General features: G+C 43.2%; 1 protein-coding gene across 3 annotated transcripts in view; it reads right to left on the reverse strand.

Annotated features, from left to right (window-relative positions):
• Positions 1 to 6,875: 6,875 nt before the first annotated feature.
• The window catches only part of GAREM1 (GRB2 associated regulator of MAPK1 subtype 1), a 211,412-nt gene continuing 201,814 nt past the window's right edge, over positions 6,876 to 16,473 (reverse strand). For 2 of the 3 annotated variants that reach the window (XM_059893923.1, XM_059893921.1), the window contains 2 exons: positions 13,491 to 13,657; positions 6,876 to 12,108 (listed from right to left, as the gene is read on the reverse strand). In XM_059893923.1, the coding sequence (XP_059749906.1) occupies positions 11,211 to 12,108; positions 13,491 to 13,657 (1,065 nt within the window). In that variant the 3' untranslated portion in view covers positions 6,876 to 11,210. The remainder of the gene's footprint in view (positions 12,109 to 13,490; positions 13,658 to 16,473) is intronic. The other variant, XM_059893922.1, reaches the window with a different exon arrangement.

Genomic DNA, 16,473 nt, shown 5'->3' on the forward strand with positions numbered 1-16,473 from the left:
CTGCATTGTAAGCAGGCACATCTGCAGCTCAGGTCGATGGAGCAGCTGCACACAGAACCTCTACAGAAGGACTGGAAAAGCCTAAACGCACGTCTCAAGAGGAACCTCTTTGCAGAACTGGCTGTATAATCAGAGAGTCCAGGAGCTCCATGTCGCGCTGAGAAGCAGGAAGTGACCCTGTGGCCATGGCCAGCTGGGTGCGGTGCCAGGCCTGAGAATCAGAGAATAACTGGGTGTTGGTCAACCTTGGAGCACATGAGACACACTTTCCTCTAAACATACTGGGAATATCACTTAGGGACATGCCAGAGGGTGAGGGGCTGGCCGATCAACATTTTATTGACACTAAAAGTAAGTTCAAACCCGTCTTTAGCATTCACACAGCCAGGATTGGAAAGGCAGATTGTTACTGTTTGGGAATGACGGGAGGTACGTCACCCAAATTACTTCAGTTAATGAACCCAGACAACTGCACACCAGCCGTCCTGCCTCCTTCCATCTGCCTGTGACATCAGTCCAGTCCCTCCAGTGTCGTTTGCCTGCTGGATCACTTTGGCTGTTCACAAGGACACATTTATGAAACTCAGGTTAGAGAATGTTTTCAGGCCTCATAATGAGCTAACTGGAGACAGAGCAAAAAGAGGGTTCAGGGAAATGTGAAATTTAGGCTAAGTCTGGGTTAAGATCTAAGAAGTCTCAGGGAAAGAGGTGCTAGAAGAAACCCAGACTGGGGGGGAGACAGGAGGCGGGGTCCCTACTGGGAATACTGAGACCTACAGTGGTTGGTGAGGACTGCAGCTGAGTTAGGGGATGAACGAGTCTGGTAGTGGGATAATCCACAGCCTGTAACTTGAGTATTGGGATTGCTGAGGGCATGCTGGTGTCAAATCCTCAACTCTAGCAACAGCTACTGATTTTCTTATAAACATCCTGCCCCCACATGTCACCCTGACACTGGGTGACAGTCAGGAGGGGACAAAGCCTATGGATGGAAGATGGATACTCTAGAAATGGCCAAATACTGGCAACATGTTAAGGCAAAAAAATAACAAAAATGAACGAGACCTCTCTCAAAGAAGTTGTCCAGGGTTAAATAATAGCATACCTAATAGTTAACTGAAGAAGGAAATGTGTACTTCATTTTTCCAGGCCATATTTCAAAATGTTCTTTTGCAATTAGTATCTGTGAAAGATAAGTTATCTCAACCTTCCAAATAAACTATCAATTATTAACTGATCCATGGACCCCAGTATTTTATGAGTTTCTGTAGTAGTGGTGTCTCTGCAGGTTGCCTTTTCCTTCTGCCGACACAAATAACTCCTACACCTATCATCCAGGATGATTAACATACAGAAATCTTACTTCTTCACAATGTGCCCCAGATCACTGGTGTACACAGCATGTACCATACTTATCTGTTTTTATCCGATCTCAGTGATTAGTGAGACCCGTGAAAAAATGGGATTGTACAAAGAGTGGACCCCAGGTTGCACGAACACGTTCTGCACCTTGTGAAATGGTTGTCTATCCTGCTTTCAGGTTTTGCTTCAATGATAATTTACATGGCTAGATTTTTCCAACTTTAGAGGGGGGCAGATAGGATGCATATGCAGAACCAGCATATTCTACGGTCTTCACAGAGACAAGGAACCAAAAGTGAGGGCCTTTGTGTGTAGGACAGGGTAACCTAGACAGAAACATGGAGCCAGAATAGCCAAGCATTTTACAATGTGAAGAAGTCCCATTTCTCCACAGGATTCACTAATCATTGAAATGTGATAGAAACAGGTAAGCATGGCTGTGGGAAAACTTTAATTGGCAATTACACTGTTTCAAGATGGCAACTTAAACTAAAACTGAAATTACTGGTAGTTTACTGGATTTGTAAAATCAGTCATCTCCTTAAAAGCTGAATTGAAAAAGAGACTTCCTTTCCTTTGTCAATAATTATGCTACACTGAAAGTAGTAAAAAGCACAGAGAATGAAGCATGAACATGTTTATGCCCAAACCGAAGTCTGATATTCTCTTCGTTAGAATTCATCTTTCCTTTGTTCTTCAGGATCAATTAGGTAGGTTCATGGTTTTATTGTTAAGGTGAAGGAGGCTTGAAGGAGATGTACTTTCTCAACCCTCACTTGAAAGTCAACTTTAGTGTAATGATACTTGATAGATTTTGGTTTTGGTTGAGGGTTTTTTGTTGCTCAAAACCGATCAATGGAAAAAAAAAAAATGAAGTACAACTTTCTTTGTGCAAGAGCTTCTGATTTGCACCATTCACTTTCAAAATTCTAGAGACTCAGGGCCAAGAAGGAGCGAGGTTTCTGACAGGTCAGTTTTGCACTTTGAAAATTCCTTTGCCCTCTTCCAGTGGAAATGTGGCTTGAAAAAATTGTACAGTGCCCCACTTTCAAATCCCTTACCTTTTTTGAGCCACTTCTTTCTGTTTATATAACTTCAGGATTTGAATGCCTTTGGCTAACTAAGGAAAGTGGAAAAGTGACTGATGGGAATATAGAGACCCCCAGTACAGCTGGATTTAAAATTTTACTTGGGTAGTTATTAGCTGGTTGGAAAAGCCTGGCACCCTGTGGCCATGTTTAGTACTACAGCTGCTTCTCTCCCAAGGTGCCCCAGTTTGTACTCTTCCTAGGGGCTACCCTGGATACAGTGGGATGAAAGGCGTGTATGCTATGCGTGGATTTTTTGGGGGGGGATTTTAAAAAATTGAAGTATAGTTGATTTACAATGTTTCATGTGTACAGCAAAGTGATTCAGTGATATATATATACGTTATATATATATGTGTGTGTGTGTGTTTCTCAGATTCTTTTCCATTAAAGGTTATTACAAGATATTGAATATAATTCTCTGTGCTATACAGTGGGTCTGTGTTATTTATTTTATATATAGTAGTGTGTATCTGTTAATCCCAAATTCATGATTTATTCTCCTCCTACCCCCTCTCCCCTTTGGTAACCATTGTTTGTTTTCTACATCTGTGAGTCTGTTTGTGTTTTGTAAATAAGTTCATTTGTATCATTTTTTTTGGTTCCACATATAAGTGATATCATATGATGTTTGTCTTTCTCTGTCTGACTGACTTCACTTAGTATGATTATCTAGATCCATCATGCTGCTGCAAATGGCATTATTTCATTCTTTGTTAAGGCTGAGTAATATATACCATTGTATATTTGTACCACATCTTCTTTATCCATTCATCTGTTGATGGACATTTAGTTTTGGATTTTTATTTTTCTTTTATGTTTTTTTCATCTTACACCTGTCTCAGTATCTCCACTGAGTCATAGTTTTTGATCAAAAAGCAGGAGACATGCACAGAGCATCCATTTTACCAGCGGGAGAGGTTCCTTTTCTTTCCAGCTAACACTGACTGGGGAACATCAGCTCCTATTTTTAGGCTTAGAAGAAAGAGAAGTTGTAGGACCAGGGTAGGGCATTCCATGGGCTTAAAAAAAACCCATTAAATGTTATTTTTATTTTTTAAAATTTTAATTATTTTATTTATTTAGTTTTTTAATTAATTATTTTTTGGCTGTGTTGGGTCTTCGTTTCTGTGCGAGGGCTTTCTCTAGTTGCGGCGAGCGGGGGCCACTCTTCATTGCGGTGCGCGGGCCTCTCAGTATCGCGGCCTCTCTTGTTGCGGAGCACAGGCTCCAGACGCGCAGGCTCAGTAGTTGTGGCTCACGGGCCTAGTTGCTCCGCGGCATGTGGGATCTTCCCAGACCAGGGCTCGAACCCGTGTCCCCTGCATTGGCAGGCAGATTCTCAACTACTGCTTCACCAGGGAAGCCCCAATTATTTTATTTTTTAAAAAATTTTGCTCTTTATTATTTTTAAAATATTTATTTATTTATTTGCGCCGGGTTTTAGTTGTGGTAGGCGGGCTCCTTAGTTGAGACATGTGAACTCTTACTTGCAGCATGCATGTGGGATCTAGTTCCCTGACCAGGGATTGAACCCCGGCCCCCTGCATTGGGAGCGCAGAGCCTTAACCACTGCGCCACCAGAGAAGTCCTTAAATGTTATTTTAAAAGTTAAAAGTTGAGGAAATTGGGAGACAAGGTTGTCGTGGAATGAGTACAAAATGGGGAAACAGGAGATTTTATTTCTAGCTCTGGTTCTGTCACAAACTTTGTGTGATCCCAGAGAGGTCATTTAACCTCCATGGGTTTCATTCCAATAAAGTTAAGAGGTTGGACCAGATCATTTCCAGGGTTCCCTCTGGCTCTAAACTTCTGTGATCTGCCCATGGACGCTATTTCTTATGCCCTGCACAATATCTCCTTGCCAGCTGTGCTTCTGAGCATGCAAAGTGTTTCTTATCTTTACCCATCACTGCTTCTGGTCCTGAGATCACTCTTAGCTTAGGTCATTCAACCATGTCTACTAGTCTTCAATTGCCTGTGTCTTTTAGAGCCAATATTTGAGTCAACCTACGGAAACTCACTGATCTTTTCTAGTTCACTTTATATTCATTAAAGAACTGAACTCATTGCCTTCATTAAACTGGTAGAAGAAAAATTTATTCGTTGGCAAATGTTGCAAACTCGATCTGGAATCTCTAAACAGGTTCATATCTTACTCTCTTTTAGTCTTAGATATTTTATGATGAATACAGGTTTCATTTGTCATTCTTTTGACTTTACTTCATTGTTATCATGCAGCTGCAGGGTCTTGATCTTGATGGCACGAAGACTGGCCGCCATCAGGAACGTGATGGCATCATGCCGTCATTCAGTGGAATCTTAACTAGCATTACTTTTGAAGATACGACAGCGAAGACATAAGCCCTGATACCAAAGACTTATAGCTTACAAGGGTAGCCAGAAAGCTGTCAGCACAGAGGCGTGAAACCAAATCAGCTTGGGGGATGACACTTGGTAAATCCTGAAGGATGCATATGAGTACCTAAGCACGGAGGGACTGAGGTGGGAGAGGGGACTGCTTAAGGGAAAATTCATTTCAGTGAAATTTACCCAGCACCTACTCACTGTTTTCAATGATTTGGCTTTTTCTAACCTCAGATAGGTAGGATTTGGAGGATATTTGATTCTATGTATTTCTTTAAAAATTTTTTATTTATTTTAAATTAGTTTTATGAAAGTATAGGTGATTTACAATGTTGTGTTTATTTCTGCTGTACAGCAAAGTGATTCAGCTATACATATATATACATTTTTTCATATTTTCCGTTATGGTTTATCAGGATATTGAATATAGTTCCCTGTACTATACAACAGGACCTTGTTGTTTATCCATTCTCTATATAGTAGTTTGCATCTGCTAATCCCAAACTCCCAACCCACCCCTTCCCCCTACTCTTGGCAACCACAAGTCTGTTCTCTATGTCTGTGAATCTTCTAACCCAATATATTTCTAAACTCAAATTTACTTGGCAATATCCAATTTGGGGGAGTCATATGTCCTAGTGTATATCTGATGTAAGTACTTCTAGAACCTTGTGGTAGGTCCTCGGACGTTTTAGCCCAGTCACATCAACCCTATAGTTTTGTCCAGTGCACATCCCTGAAATCAGGAAAGTGGCCACCTATGGGTATAGTCACAGGTTTTATCCCTGTGAAATAGGGCAGAAGGGTTGAAGGTTTAAGTATAACATGGAATGAATGATTTAGGGATGCTTTGTCTAGCAAAAGAAGGCAGGAAGATTTTTTGGTGGTTGTGAAGCTGGGGAGATCCTAGCCAGGCAAGGACTTAAGATCTCATTGTCCCCCCCTGCCCTTCAACCCTCCCCTGAACTGCTCAGTAAGATAGTCTGAAGCTATTTCATGCTATTTTGAGTACAATAAAAGCTTAACCGGCCTCCACTTGCCAACTTCTCTGTAAAACTTACTGGTAGATGCTGCAGCGTGCTGGATGCTCATGACTTTCTCTAAAACCCTCTACCACATCTACTCACTGTTAAGCTAATTGTAATTATAGAAATTAAGCTATATATAAGCCAAAGAGATATGAATTTCTACTGTCTTTTTTTCTCTGTATGAACATGTATTATTTTTATTAAAATTTTTTTATTTTAATTTTTTTAAAAAAAATTATTTATTTATTTATGGCTGTGTTGGGTCTTCGTTTCTGTGCGAGGGCTTCCTCCAGTTGCGGCAAGTGGGGGCCACTCTTCATCACAGTGCACGGGCCTTTCACTATCGCGGCCTCTCTTGTTGCGGGGCACAGGCTACAGACGCGCAGGCTCAGTAATTGTGGCTCATGGGCCTAGTTGCTCCGCGGCATGTGGGATCTTCCCAGACCAGGGCTCGAACCCATGTCCCCTGCATTGGCAGGCAGATTCTCAACCACTGCGCCACCAGGGAAGCTCTATTTTAATTTTTTTATTGAAGTATAGTTGATTTACAATGTTGCATTAGTTTCAGGTATACAGTAAAGTGATTCAGTTATCTACCTATCTATATTTTTTCAGATTCTTTTCCGTTATAGGTTATTACAAGATATTGAACGTGGGTAACCTGTGCTATACTGTAGGTTCTTGTTTATTTTATATATAGTAGTGTGTATATGTTAATCCCAACCCCCTCATTTATACCCTCCCCCATTATTATTTTTTTAAAGCTCACTAGTCCATCTGTATTTGTCTTTTGTCCTAACTCCTGACCACACAGGTACTAGATTCTCTTTGGTTGCCACCAGGTTACCTGGTTCCCAGCTTCTTCCACTTTCGATAGCCATAGTCTTCAATCTCTTGTTAACATGGAGTGAGCTTGCAGTCTTCAGAAACCCTTCAGACAAGTTCTCTTCTCCTCCATGAGGGTGGGAAAGAGAGGTTCTAGAAAACCACACAGGGGTCCAACTCACTGAGGAACGACTGCAAGAAGAGCAACTTTTAAAATTTCTTTATTTATAGACATTTCCGAACCATTTAAATCAACAACGAATTTTTTTAGACAAAACATACCATGTTTATCTTGAGGTACACATTGGGCCCATAGACAATGCTCTGGAAATAATGCAACTGTTAACTGGTAGTTAACAACCCCAGTTTTCCAAGCAAAGAAACTGTAAAGATGGTTACAAAAGTCTTTGAAAAGAATATACCATTTTCATTTAAGTCAAGGAAAACTCCCAAATTTTTGACTAATTGAATTCAACTTTTAGGCTTAGGTTAAGCAATATTTTAAATGGAGCTTAATATGAAAATGGGAGAAGGGGTTTATAGCTAAGAAATGATGATCTGAGCCCTACTACATGAGATTGTAAACAAAGGAAATTCATCATCTGATAAGCTCATTACAAAACTCATAGCCTAAAAATTAGACAGAGCAGCAAAAATACAGAAGATACTTGTATATACTTTTAACAGAAATCACGTTTACCCTTTGTTTCTAGCTTTCACAATGAGACAAATTTTAAAACACCAAGTTCTGAAGACTAAACGATGTGATTGGACAAGAAGTGGTCATAAGAATTACAGTCCCACAGTATAAAAATCCTACTTTCCATCATTTGCACTCTGGGCATCTGACTTTTCTTGCCCTAGCAGCCTGGTGCCATTGTATTCCTAGAAAAATAGTGGGAATTGGGATTAATGGTCATAGTTTCTGAAAGTCTTGTGTGTCCAACAGCAGATTTCACTTTTCTGGTGGACTGAAGTTGAAATTTTCTTTGAACAGTTCACAGTGGTCTTTGGAGAACTGTGGGTTTTTTTCAGTTTGTTATTCAAAATGTTAACCTCATACTCTTTAGGTATGATGAGTAGTGACTTGTGATACAGTGTGTTTGGAAAATGAAGAGCCCTCTATTCATCCACACCCGCCCCCTGAACTTCTCGAGGAGTTGTGTGCACGATGTGTAAGGTGGTTCTGGAATGTCGGCAGAGGGTATTTACCCACGTCTGAAAACAGTTGGAATGGACAGTCATAATGTTTCCCCCTAAGATTGTTTTATTTCTATGTGAAACAAGAATAAACACTGCAATTTAGTCGAATGGGCAGCTAGCTGCAACTCCATAAATGTGAATGGTCTATGTGGGTTGAAAGGGTCTAAATGTAAATTTCACAGTTCATAAAGTTGAGCAGCTCAACTTAAAAGAGAGAGAACGTGCAGGTGTTTACGAGATTCTGAGAAGGAATTGATCTGTGTTTGAGTGCTCCGTCCCAACAGGAATCAGGCCCACATTTTACATTTTAGCTGCTTGGTTTGGTTTATTGTTGAATTTCTTAAGGGGGTCACGATGGTTTTGGCCATGCATTTAAGGAATCCAAGAAAGAGTCCCGTTTGGACACTCTCCCCCAAGCACAGGGGTCAGTGCACAGATTGCAGGGAACCTGCCAGAAGATGTCCTCAGTCTTGACCTGGTTGGTTAGAAAAGGTTCTGCATGTGGGGATCTCTATACACTGCTTTTCACTGCAAAAGTCGCAGCTCAGAAGGGAAGGGCTGTTTCCTTCCTACCCCTGTTCTACGTTCCTTGTCTTGATTTTCTCTGGCTATGCATGCCTTGTCTAGTAAGGGCGCCATGTGGCTTTGGCGATACCAGAAGATACTTACTACCAATTTAAAAAAAAATTCCAATCAGTAGAAAAGAACACTAGTCAGTGGGAGTCAGAGATACTTGCTGCCTCCAATGCTTTCCAAGTTTTAATGGTCTTGTAGTTTTTCTTTTATACCCCGTTAATAGAGGCTGCCATTTCTTCCTTCAGTGGGTTCTTGAGGGACAGGGCACACTTAACTCTCCATACATCCAACTGCCAGGAGAGTTCATGTCTCTCTTACACATACCCAGTCTCAACAACTGTGGTTTTAAACATAAACCTTATGAGTTCCAAGAGGGCAGGAACTGTCTTTTTATCAGCCTGTCAAGTCATACTAGCCTAGTGCCTGGCACACACATGATGCTCAGTGAATTTTGAATATGTCAATGAAAGGCCATACTCCCTGCCCTCAAGGAGTCTCTATGTTGCCGTCGATATAAACTCAACGTACATATGCCAAGACAAAAAACAAAAAGGACTTTGTGTCGAGGTTTTGCAAAAGAAAAAAACAAACAAAAAGAAAAAATAGATAAAAGGAACCAGTTGTTTATGTGCGGCAACTGTCATAGTAAACTCAAACCCACTCATTCCTCCCTCTTGAATTGAGAACAGCGTCCAGGTGCTAAGGATTCACGAATGGATTCAGCAAGGTTTTGCCAAAGAAAACTTGCAACTTTTCAACATCATCCTTTCTGTTTTTATTTTAAAGGAAAGTTCTGAGAGGTTAACTTTACCTAGGGAGTTGCCCGTCACACAGAAGGATGCTTTCTCAACATGAAAGTCATGGAGGGGCTGCATGTCATCTGAGTGCAGTACTAGAAGCTTCTATATAAACTTGTCAGTTACTTTTGAAGAGGTGCTACAGTTTGATAGATTCTACAGGGTACTCTTTTATGGGGCACTTTTAACCTAGAGGATTTGCATTTTGGGAGACATGTTGGGGGGAAAATGCTTTTTTTTTTTTAAAAAAAGATTTAAGATGGAAAATGAGAAAAGGTATCAATTCACCCCAATTCTAAACAATGAGATGGATTAAAAATATCTTGAATGCCAAGAAATGAAGCCATATATTGAACAGGTCTGCAAAACTAGACTGGTGGGTCTTGTCTTTCCATTTGTGTATTTATCCTGATGAGCAAGAAGAGCGGATAATAACATACAAGCCAATCCTGCAAGTCACACTGACACCTGGGTGGCTGTCTGTCCATCTAGAATGTGGGGACACACTCTGGGGGAGACAGGGCTAGGGACGATATGCTGCTCGGAGAACAAAAACTTTTCTAAGATTTATATTCCTTCAAAAAGTCAAGAATTATGTGGATGCCATTATATTTTGGAGTATTTATTCACGTTTGGCAAAAACTGTCAGACTGGGTCCTGGGATTGTTGGAATGAAAGTATGGTAATCATGTATTTTCTTTGGAAGAGAGGAAAGAAGAGATTTCTGAACTAAACAAGTACTCTTACTGATACTTTAAAAAATGATGCAACAGATGTTGCACATATCAAAGCAGAGGATGGTATGTCTGATTGCTGAGCTCTCCTAAAGCACAAAGCATGTTGAGAACACCTGACACGCTCTGAGCAATGCTCTCCAGACCCTTCATCACCACATACCAGGAGAATAAGACCCTCAAACCCGAGAAGAATGATCACTCGACAGAAATGGTCATTTCCCCAGACACTGATCAGCACGGGAGTATTCTATGTAAAACCCAGCCTGTAATAGGTTTAAAATCAAACTTAATTCTTCAATACAGACTCTCTACTGATTTGTTCCAAGTTTTCTGTGATGCAGCCTGATAAGACTCAGCTTCGAGGGACAGGGCTCTGAGAATCTTTGGAATCATTCTGTCCCATTTCCTAAGAGAGACGACTTAATTAACGGCCCCAAACTTCAATGGATATTTGAAAGTGAACAGATTATTATCTAAAAGATCAGACTCATACTGATGTTGAAAACATACATTTGTATTGTGTAAATATACATATACGTATATATTCTGGTCTTTTTTATCTCTGCTCAGTAAAATTAGCAGCAGTTACAGATAAATTATTGTGGTCATGATTTATTATTTCTAAGGACATCATAGATCCTCTCTACTAGCACATGACTTTTGTAAAATGCCTTTTGATAAAAAGATCCCCACCAAGCACATAACACTGCAGTGTCATTTCATATCACTAACATTTTCAGGCACAAGAGTAAAACAATTAGCATTGAGCAATCTGAACAACAGAGCACAGAATAAATTGTCTAAAGTTGATTCTCCCAAAGGAGGGAATTGTTCAAAAGTGTTTTTTTTTTGTTTTTTGTGTTTTTTTTTTTTTAAAGATTCTTCTGTCTTTCAGCTTTGGCTATTTTGTAAATAAATATCACAACTTCTCGCATAAACCTACTTGGGTAACAATTATTTCTCTGAACATGCCTTTTGTCTTTTAGCAGCTGTTGAGTGTTGAGTGATGTACAAGGCACACCTCTAAGTGTTCTGTACAGCATTTTTATTGATGTACAAAATAGCCTGTTCACCATTCAAAATCATAATCTGCATAGTAAGAGTTTTCTCTTATCCCTATTTACAGAGAAAGATTTTAGTGCAAAAAAATGTGAAACTGTGTCCCAGCCCTCCCCTTCTAGAACACACATTTATCTGTTTTGTTCAATGCTACCTGGGGTTATTTGGCTATATTTTGGGCCTCCAGCCGTTAATGAACTGCAGGATTTTCTTCACCTGCAGTTTGCTCAGTTTGAAATCCTCGGAGAGGATTTCTTCCGTGAGCTGAACAAGCAAGTTTCCGTCAATCTTTTCGGTCACAAAGAATGCTATGACGTCTTCGGACAACCCTATGAACCGCAAGGACTTGGACACTTCCTCTATGGAGAGTCCCGACAGGTCGGCAGGTGGCTGCCACGGGGACCCGTCACCACAGGAGCGGGGGGCCAGCTGGAGGTGGAGGGGTGATGAGAAGGGGTAAGACACGGAGAAGATGTCCTGTGTGCCCTTCTGAACAAAGTACGGGTCCTCGGAGAGGTCCGGCGACCCAGGCTCGGGGTCTTCCTCAGCACCATCAATTTGCAGAGGCAAAGGTAGGGTGTCGAGGGCGGCTTTCTCTTCCACTGGCCTCGGGGCCCTGGGAGGCAAGGCCGGGCACGAGATGCTCTGCTTGGCGGGGCCGGCAGTCAGGGTCTTCCCGCCCGTGCTCTCCAGAGAGTAGCTGGCCGACTTGGGACACCCCGGGGCACTACCGCCGGGCTCCGTGGGCCTGGGCCCGGGTGGGCTGGCCGCCACCTCGTGGCCGTCGAGGTCGAAGGCTGCCGGGCAGTTTCTCTTGGGCGTGCCCGGCGTCTTCTGTCGGGGGTAACTGTAACTCCTGCTCGGATCCAGCAGGAAGTCGCTCCTGGTCTGGGTCTCTGACGCTCCCGAATAATGATTAGGCCACGAGAGCCTGGAGGACAGAGCTTCAGCAGTGGGACTGCCGAACGGGGACTTGGGGTCCATGGAATCTGCTTTCACTCGGGTACACGGGTAGCAGGAAACGGGAGCGCTTTCAGGAGGGCTCGTGTCACTTTTAGTAACGCTGCTTAAAAGCCAAACACAGAGAGAGAGAGAGATGAGTGAAAAAAAAAAAAAAGTAAAATATCCAGCCTATCCTATCCCATCGATGTCACTTCTGAATAGAAAAATGTAGTTAGGCAACAAATATTATATTTCTTATCGTAAAGTACCTGCTTAACCTCACTGGGTTTGTTTTTTTTAAAGAATCTTTAAATTACTACATCGGTAACTATGGATATGAAGATACTGATTTAATATGCTATAGCAGAGATGGCAAATATATAATTTTTTTAACAAGAAAATCATTGTTAGTGGGTGCCTGGATCTTTGTGATGAGAAAAATCTTTAGCCTTATTTGGGCTTATCACCAACAGGTGCTGTGATTGATTAGCGATGTCTGCAGTGGGCAAGGGTGGAGTGAGAGAGCAGTAAATGAGTGTCTCACGCTTGTCATCCTTGGGCTACAGTGACAGGACTACATCACCACCACCGATGACCCTATCTATATCCATCCAAGAGTCTGAGGCTGGAAGAAATGTTTCGAATAAAATGCTTATTCTTGCCTTGGTTTCCGCACAATTGTGTAACATCAGCATAAAGATTTAAATGTCCAGGGAACAAAAAAATACCTGCCAAGGAGAGCTACTTTAACCTGTCACATGTGATCACACTCAGCTCTGGGGCCCTATCTTAAGAGTGACCGTGAAACCAGAGTGTGCTCAGAGGTGGGTGATGGGGGGACAGCAGGTGGGACTGAGGCTACCTCTTGGAGGAGACTTACATCGCGGCTGACCTCACGGTTTCACAGCCTGATCAAGAGAGGCGGGGTGGACCTACATTTGTTTCTTTAGACCTAAGGAACAGTTGAAAGTTACATGGAGATAGATTTCAACTGGATATAATGAAAGATCTCTAAAAAAAGTTATTGGCATGTGCCAACCATGGAATGAGCTGCAGTGCAAAAGAATGAGCTCACGGCGCTGGGAGGACGCAGATGGAAGTGGAAGACTGCCTGACAGCGATGGTCAGGAAGGGACTCCAGCACCGGGTGGGAATTCAGAGCAGACAGCCGACAGGACCCCTGCCATTCCGGGTCCTCCTTGAGGGTGCTGTCTGCGTGTGTTGAAGTCAAAGCGGAGACAAGTCGATGCCAGCCTTAACCACTGAACCCCTCACAGACTCTGCATCTTGCTAGGTCACTGGCTCTTCCATCCTAGCTCAGAACCAACAGGGCCCCATCATGCTCATACAGTTAAAAAAAAAAAAATTTTTTTTTTTCTTTTTTTAAAAGAAAACTTCCTCTCCTACCACCCTGCCCAGGGGATGGCTCCTTGACACGGTTCTCAAGGACTGGGGACCTGGTTGATGAGGGAACCATGTGGAAGTGGGCCCTGGCATAGGACTTACATGTCGTGCAGCCCTGAAGAATAGTAGGACAAGGTGGGGCTGGGAGAGCGAGTCTGCTGCCGCGCCGGCTTGGCTGTGCGAGGAGGGACCGAGGGGCTGGTGGACTGAGGCTTTGCGCTGCGGGGCGGGACAGGCGGGGCGTTCAGGAGCCGGCATTCTTCCCTGACCTGGCGCAGAAGAGAACACGCGGGGTTAGCGACACTCGGACTACGCGCAGGGCCAGCTCCCTCCCGGAGGGCCCAGTGGCTGCTCTTACGTGACACCAGCAGGGGTGGGAGAAGGGGAGAGGAGACCTGAGCGAGCAAGGACTGTGGGAAACAGGAGGCTGCCAGAGATGGAGCGATTTTGAAAGAAACGGTTTGGCAGATGCTGCAAAAATGTAGCAAGTCATGGGAAGGACAGCACGGTAAAGAGCCGGTGATACGTGAGGACACAGGAAACAGGAATAGGATGAAAATAAGGGCATAAGTGATCACGATATTAATAAAGGATTCCATTCTCCTAGCGAGTTGTATTTCTTCACTGTTCAAACTGAATTTGATTTGCTACAAGCCTTAGGCAACAGTGGACCTTGTCTAGTGTAAAGGCTCCTTCTGAAGTTACGGTCGGGGCTTCTCACAGGTAACTGTGCACATGAATCCCCTGGGGATCTTGTTTCATGCACATTCTGACTCAGTAGACCAAGGGTGGGGCCTGAGACTCTGCATCTCTAACAAGCTCCCAGGTGATGCGGACGCTGCTGGACCACGGGCTATACTCTGAGAAACAAGGCGGCAGATGGCGTAATGAGGCAGCTCTCCAAATCCGAAAAATAGTAGTTTATAAGAGCCGCCTCCACCTCTCTCACCCTCCCTTCGTCTTCACACCAGAGAGGTAAGCAGGTGACCTGTGCCATCCCTCGCCTGCCTTCGCCCCAGCTTGTTTTCCATTCACGGCCGGCCTTCAGAATATGGTTCTTTTTAATGAGGCAGATATTTTTATGTACTTCTCTGTGTCAGACAGCAGGGGGCAGTTTATACCTGGTTCAGCTAGTCTACCCTTAACTACATAGGTTAAAAACAGAGACAATTCAGACTTTGTAAAAAAAAAAACACCCTTGCTTGCTTTTAGGCTGTGTTCCCACCCATTTTTTTTCACCTTTGCCTTCGATTCCTCTGTCCCAGGGGCTCTGGGTAATGAAGACAATGAAACGGAGCTCCTGTTAGCTTTGGTTTGGAGTTTGCTTAAGACCAAATGAAATGGGCTCACGTTACACTGCATAGTCTACCACCTACGCTGCACCCTGGCCCTCTAACTGGCTTCTGAGGCCTGATTCACTTTCTGGAGAAAACCAGATGTTAAAAAAGTCATGTGACCCCGGGGTGACCCGGCAAACCTCAATTCTCAGCGAAACAGGAGCCATTTAAAGTCTCATCCGTTGCATTTCTCCCTGGGTCTGGGAATCACAGCTCGTACCCAGAGGACCCACCACCCTGGTTGTTGGGACCCACTGGATACAGTTCTTCTTCTGCAGCAGCCCTTTAGGCTAAAACAAAACATTGAGAGCAGCAGATTCTCTTCTCCAACAGCTGCGGGCGTTCTCTTTCTGAGCTTTTCAAAAGGTGGTGGAGGAGGAGGAAATGAAGTTTGGATAAGGAAGAGGGAGGCTTGCTTGTAAGCTGGCCCAGGGGGACTCTTGCCTCACTTTGGGGTCTTCTTAAGAAGCTGGGAACCAACTAGGACACTGAAAAGTTCTGGCTGGCTCACTCCGCTCCCTGGCTTTTGGGAGCATGTACTGGTTACAAAATAAGTAAGATATTGTGTCATCTTCCTTCTGTCTTGTTAGCGAATTGTGTAGTAGCCAACTGTGTTTTTCTTTCTTAGGGAATGTCTTTAGAATCTGGGATGGATGGGTGCGGCTTTTATAGATGTGCTTGGTTCTGTCTATGCTTAGAATAACAGGAATCATGGAAAACGTAAGAAGATAAGGAGTCCGTCAGTTAACTTTTCCATTTTAGAAATAAACAATCGCTTCTCAACATGGGATTAGAGAGAGGCACGAGGAAAACAGGGTTAAGGCTGAATTTGATTTAGAAATTTCTAAATTTTGGAATTAGTCATTAAATACATTTCATTAGGGACCACTTACCTAGATGTTAATTATGATATGCTGAGATGTCGACTACACTATGCATTGTAATTGAGGATCATCAGCTGACCTAGGTCTCGGAACACAGAAAAGCAGCCGCTTGTAGTTGACTTTGACCTCTGGGAAGTCCTCTCTTCTCTTCTTATAACCCCAGACTCTCAAGGTTCCTGACCTCTGGTTCTGCCCCCTCCTTCCATAACTGGACAGTCCTAAAGAGCTTCCCCATAGGTTTCCCGGTGACAGGAGGGGACGGGGGAGGCAGCAGTAAAAAGCAGCATTTGTAGGTCACAGGGCCTGGCGAGGTGAGCTCGGCTGACTGGAACGTTTCCAGCTACACTCCAAACAGCATTTGAAATATGGAAAGCTTCTGAAATGGCCACGTGACTCCTGAAAGGAGTTAAAGAACAAAGGGGTGTGTGTGTGTGTGAGTGTGTGGGTGTGTGTGATGTTGTCAGTGAGGAGATACTAACATGAGACCAAAGAAAGATTTCTTCCCTTGTGATGAGGGGGCAGTTTGGGTGTAATTGTGTGACTTCAATGGGAAAGAACTAGGCTTATTTGAAACCCATTTTGGAGAAAAGGTAGTTAAAAACAAAACAAAACCCGACTTCAGTGGGACCCCCGTGGGCGACAAGAATTCAGCTGTAACACTGTGGAGGAACAAAACTAGAGAGTGCTACACCGGGCAGGTGCGGGAGCGCGGCCCTCTCGGGGTGAGCACGGCTGACGACCCTGCAGACGCGTCTCCACGCGTTACTTTTAACTTGGTGCTGCAGATGTGGACGCTCAAATGAGGTCATACTGCAGTGCGTTTTATGGGAAAACTATATATGCTTTGGAGGAATGTATACATTT

This window comes from Balaenoptera ricei, chromosome 14 (assembly GCF_028023285.1).
Source record: "Balaenoptera ricei isolate mBalRic1 chromosome 14, mBalRic1.hap2, whole genome shotgun sequence".
Lineage (NCBI taxonomy): Eukaryota > Metazoa > Chordata > Mammalia > Artiodactyla > Balaenopteridae > Balaenoptera > Balaenoptera ricei.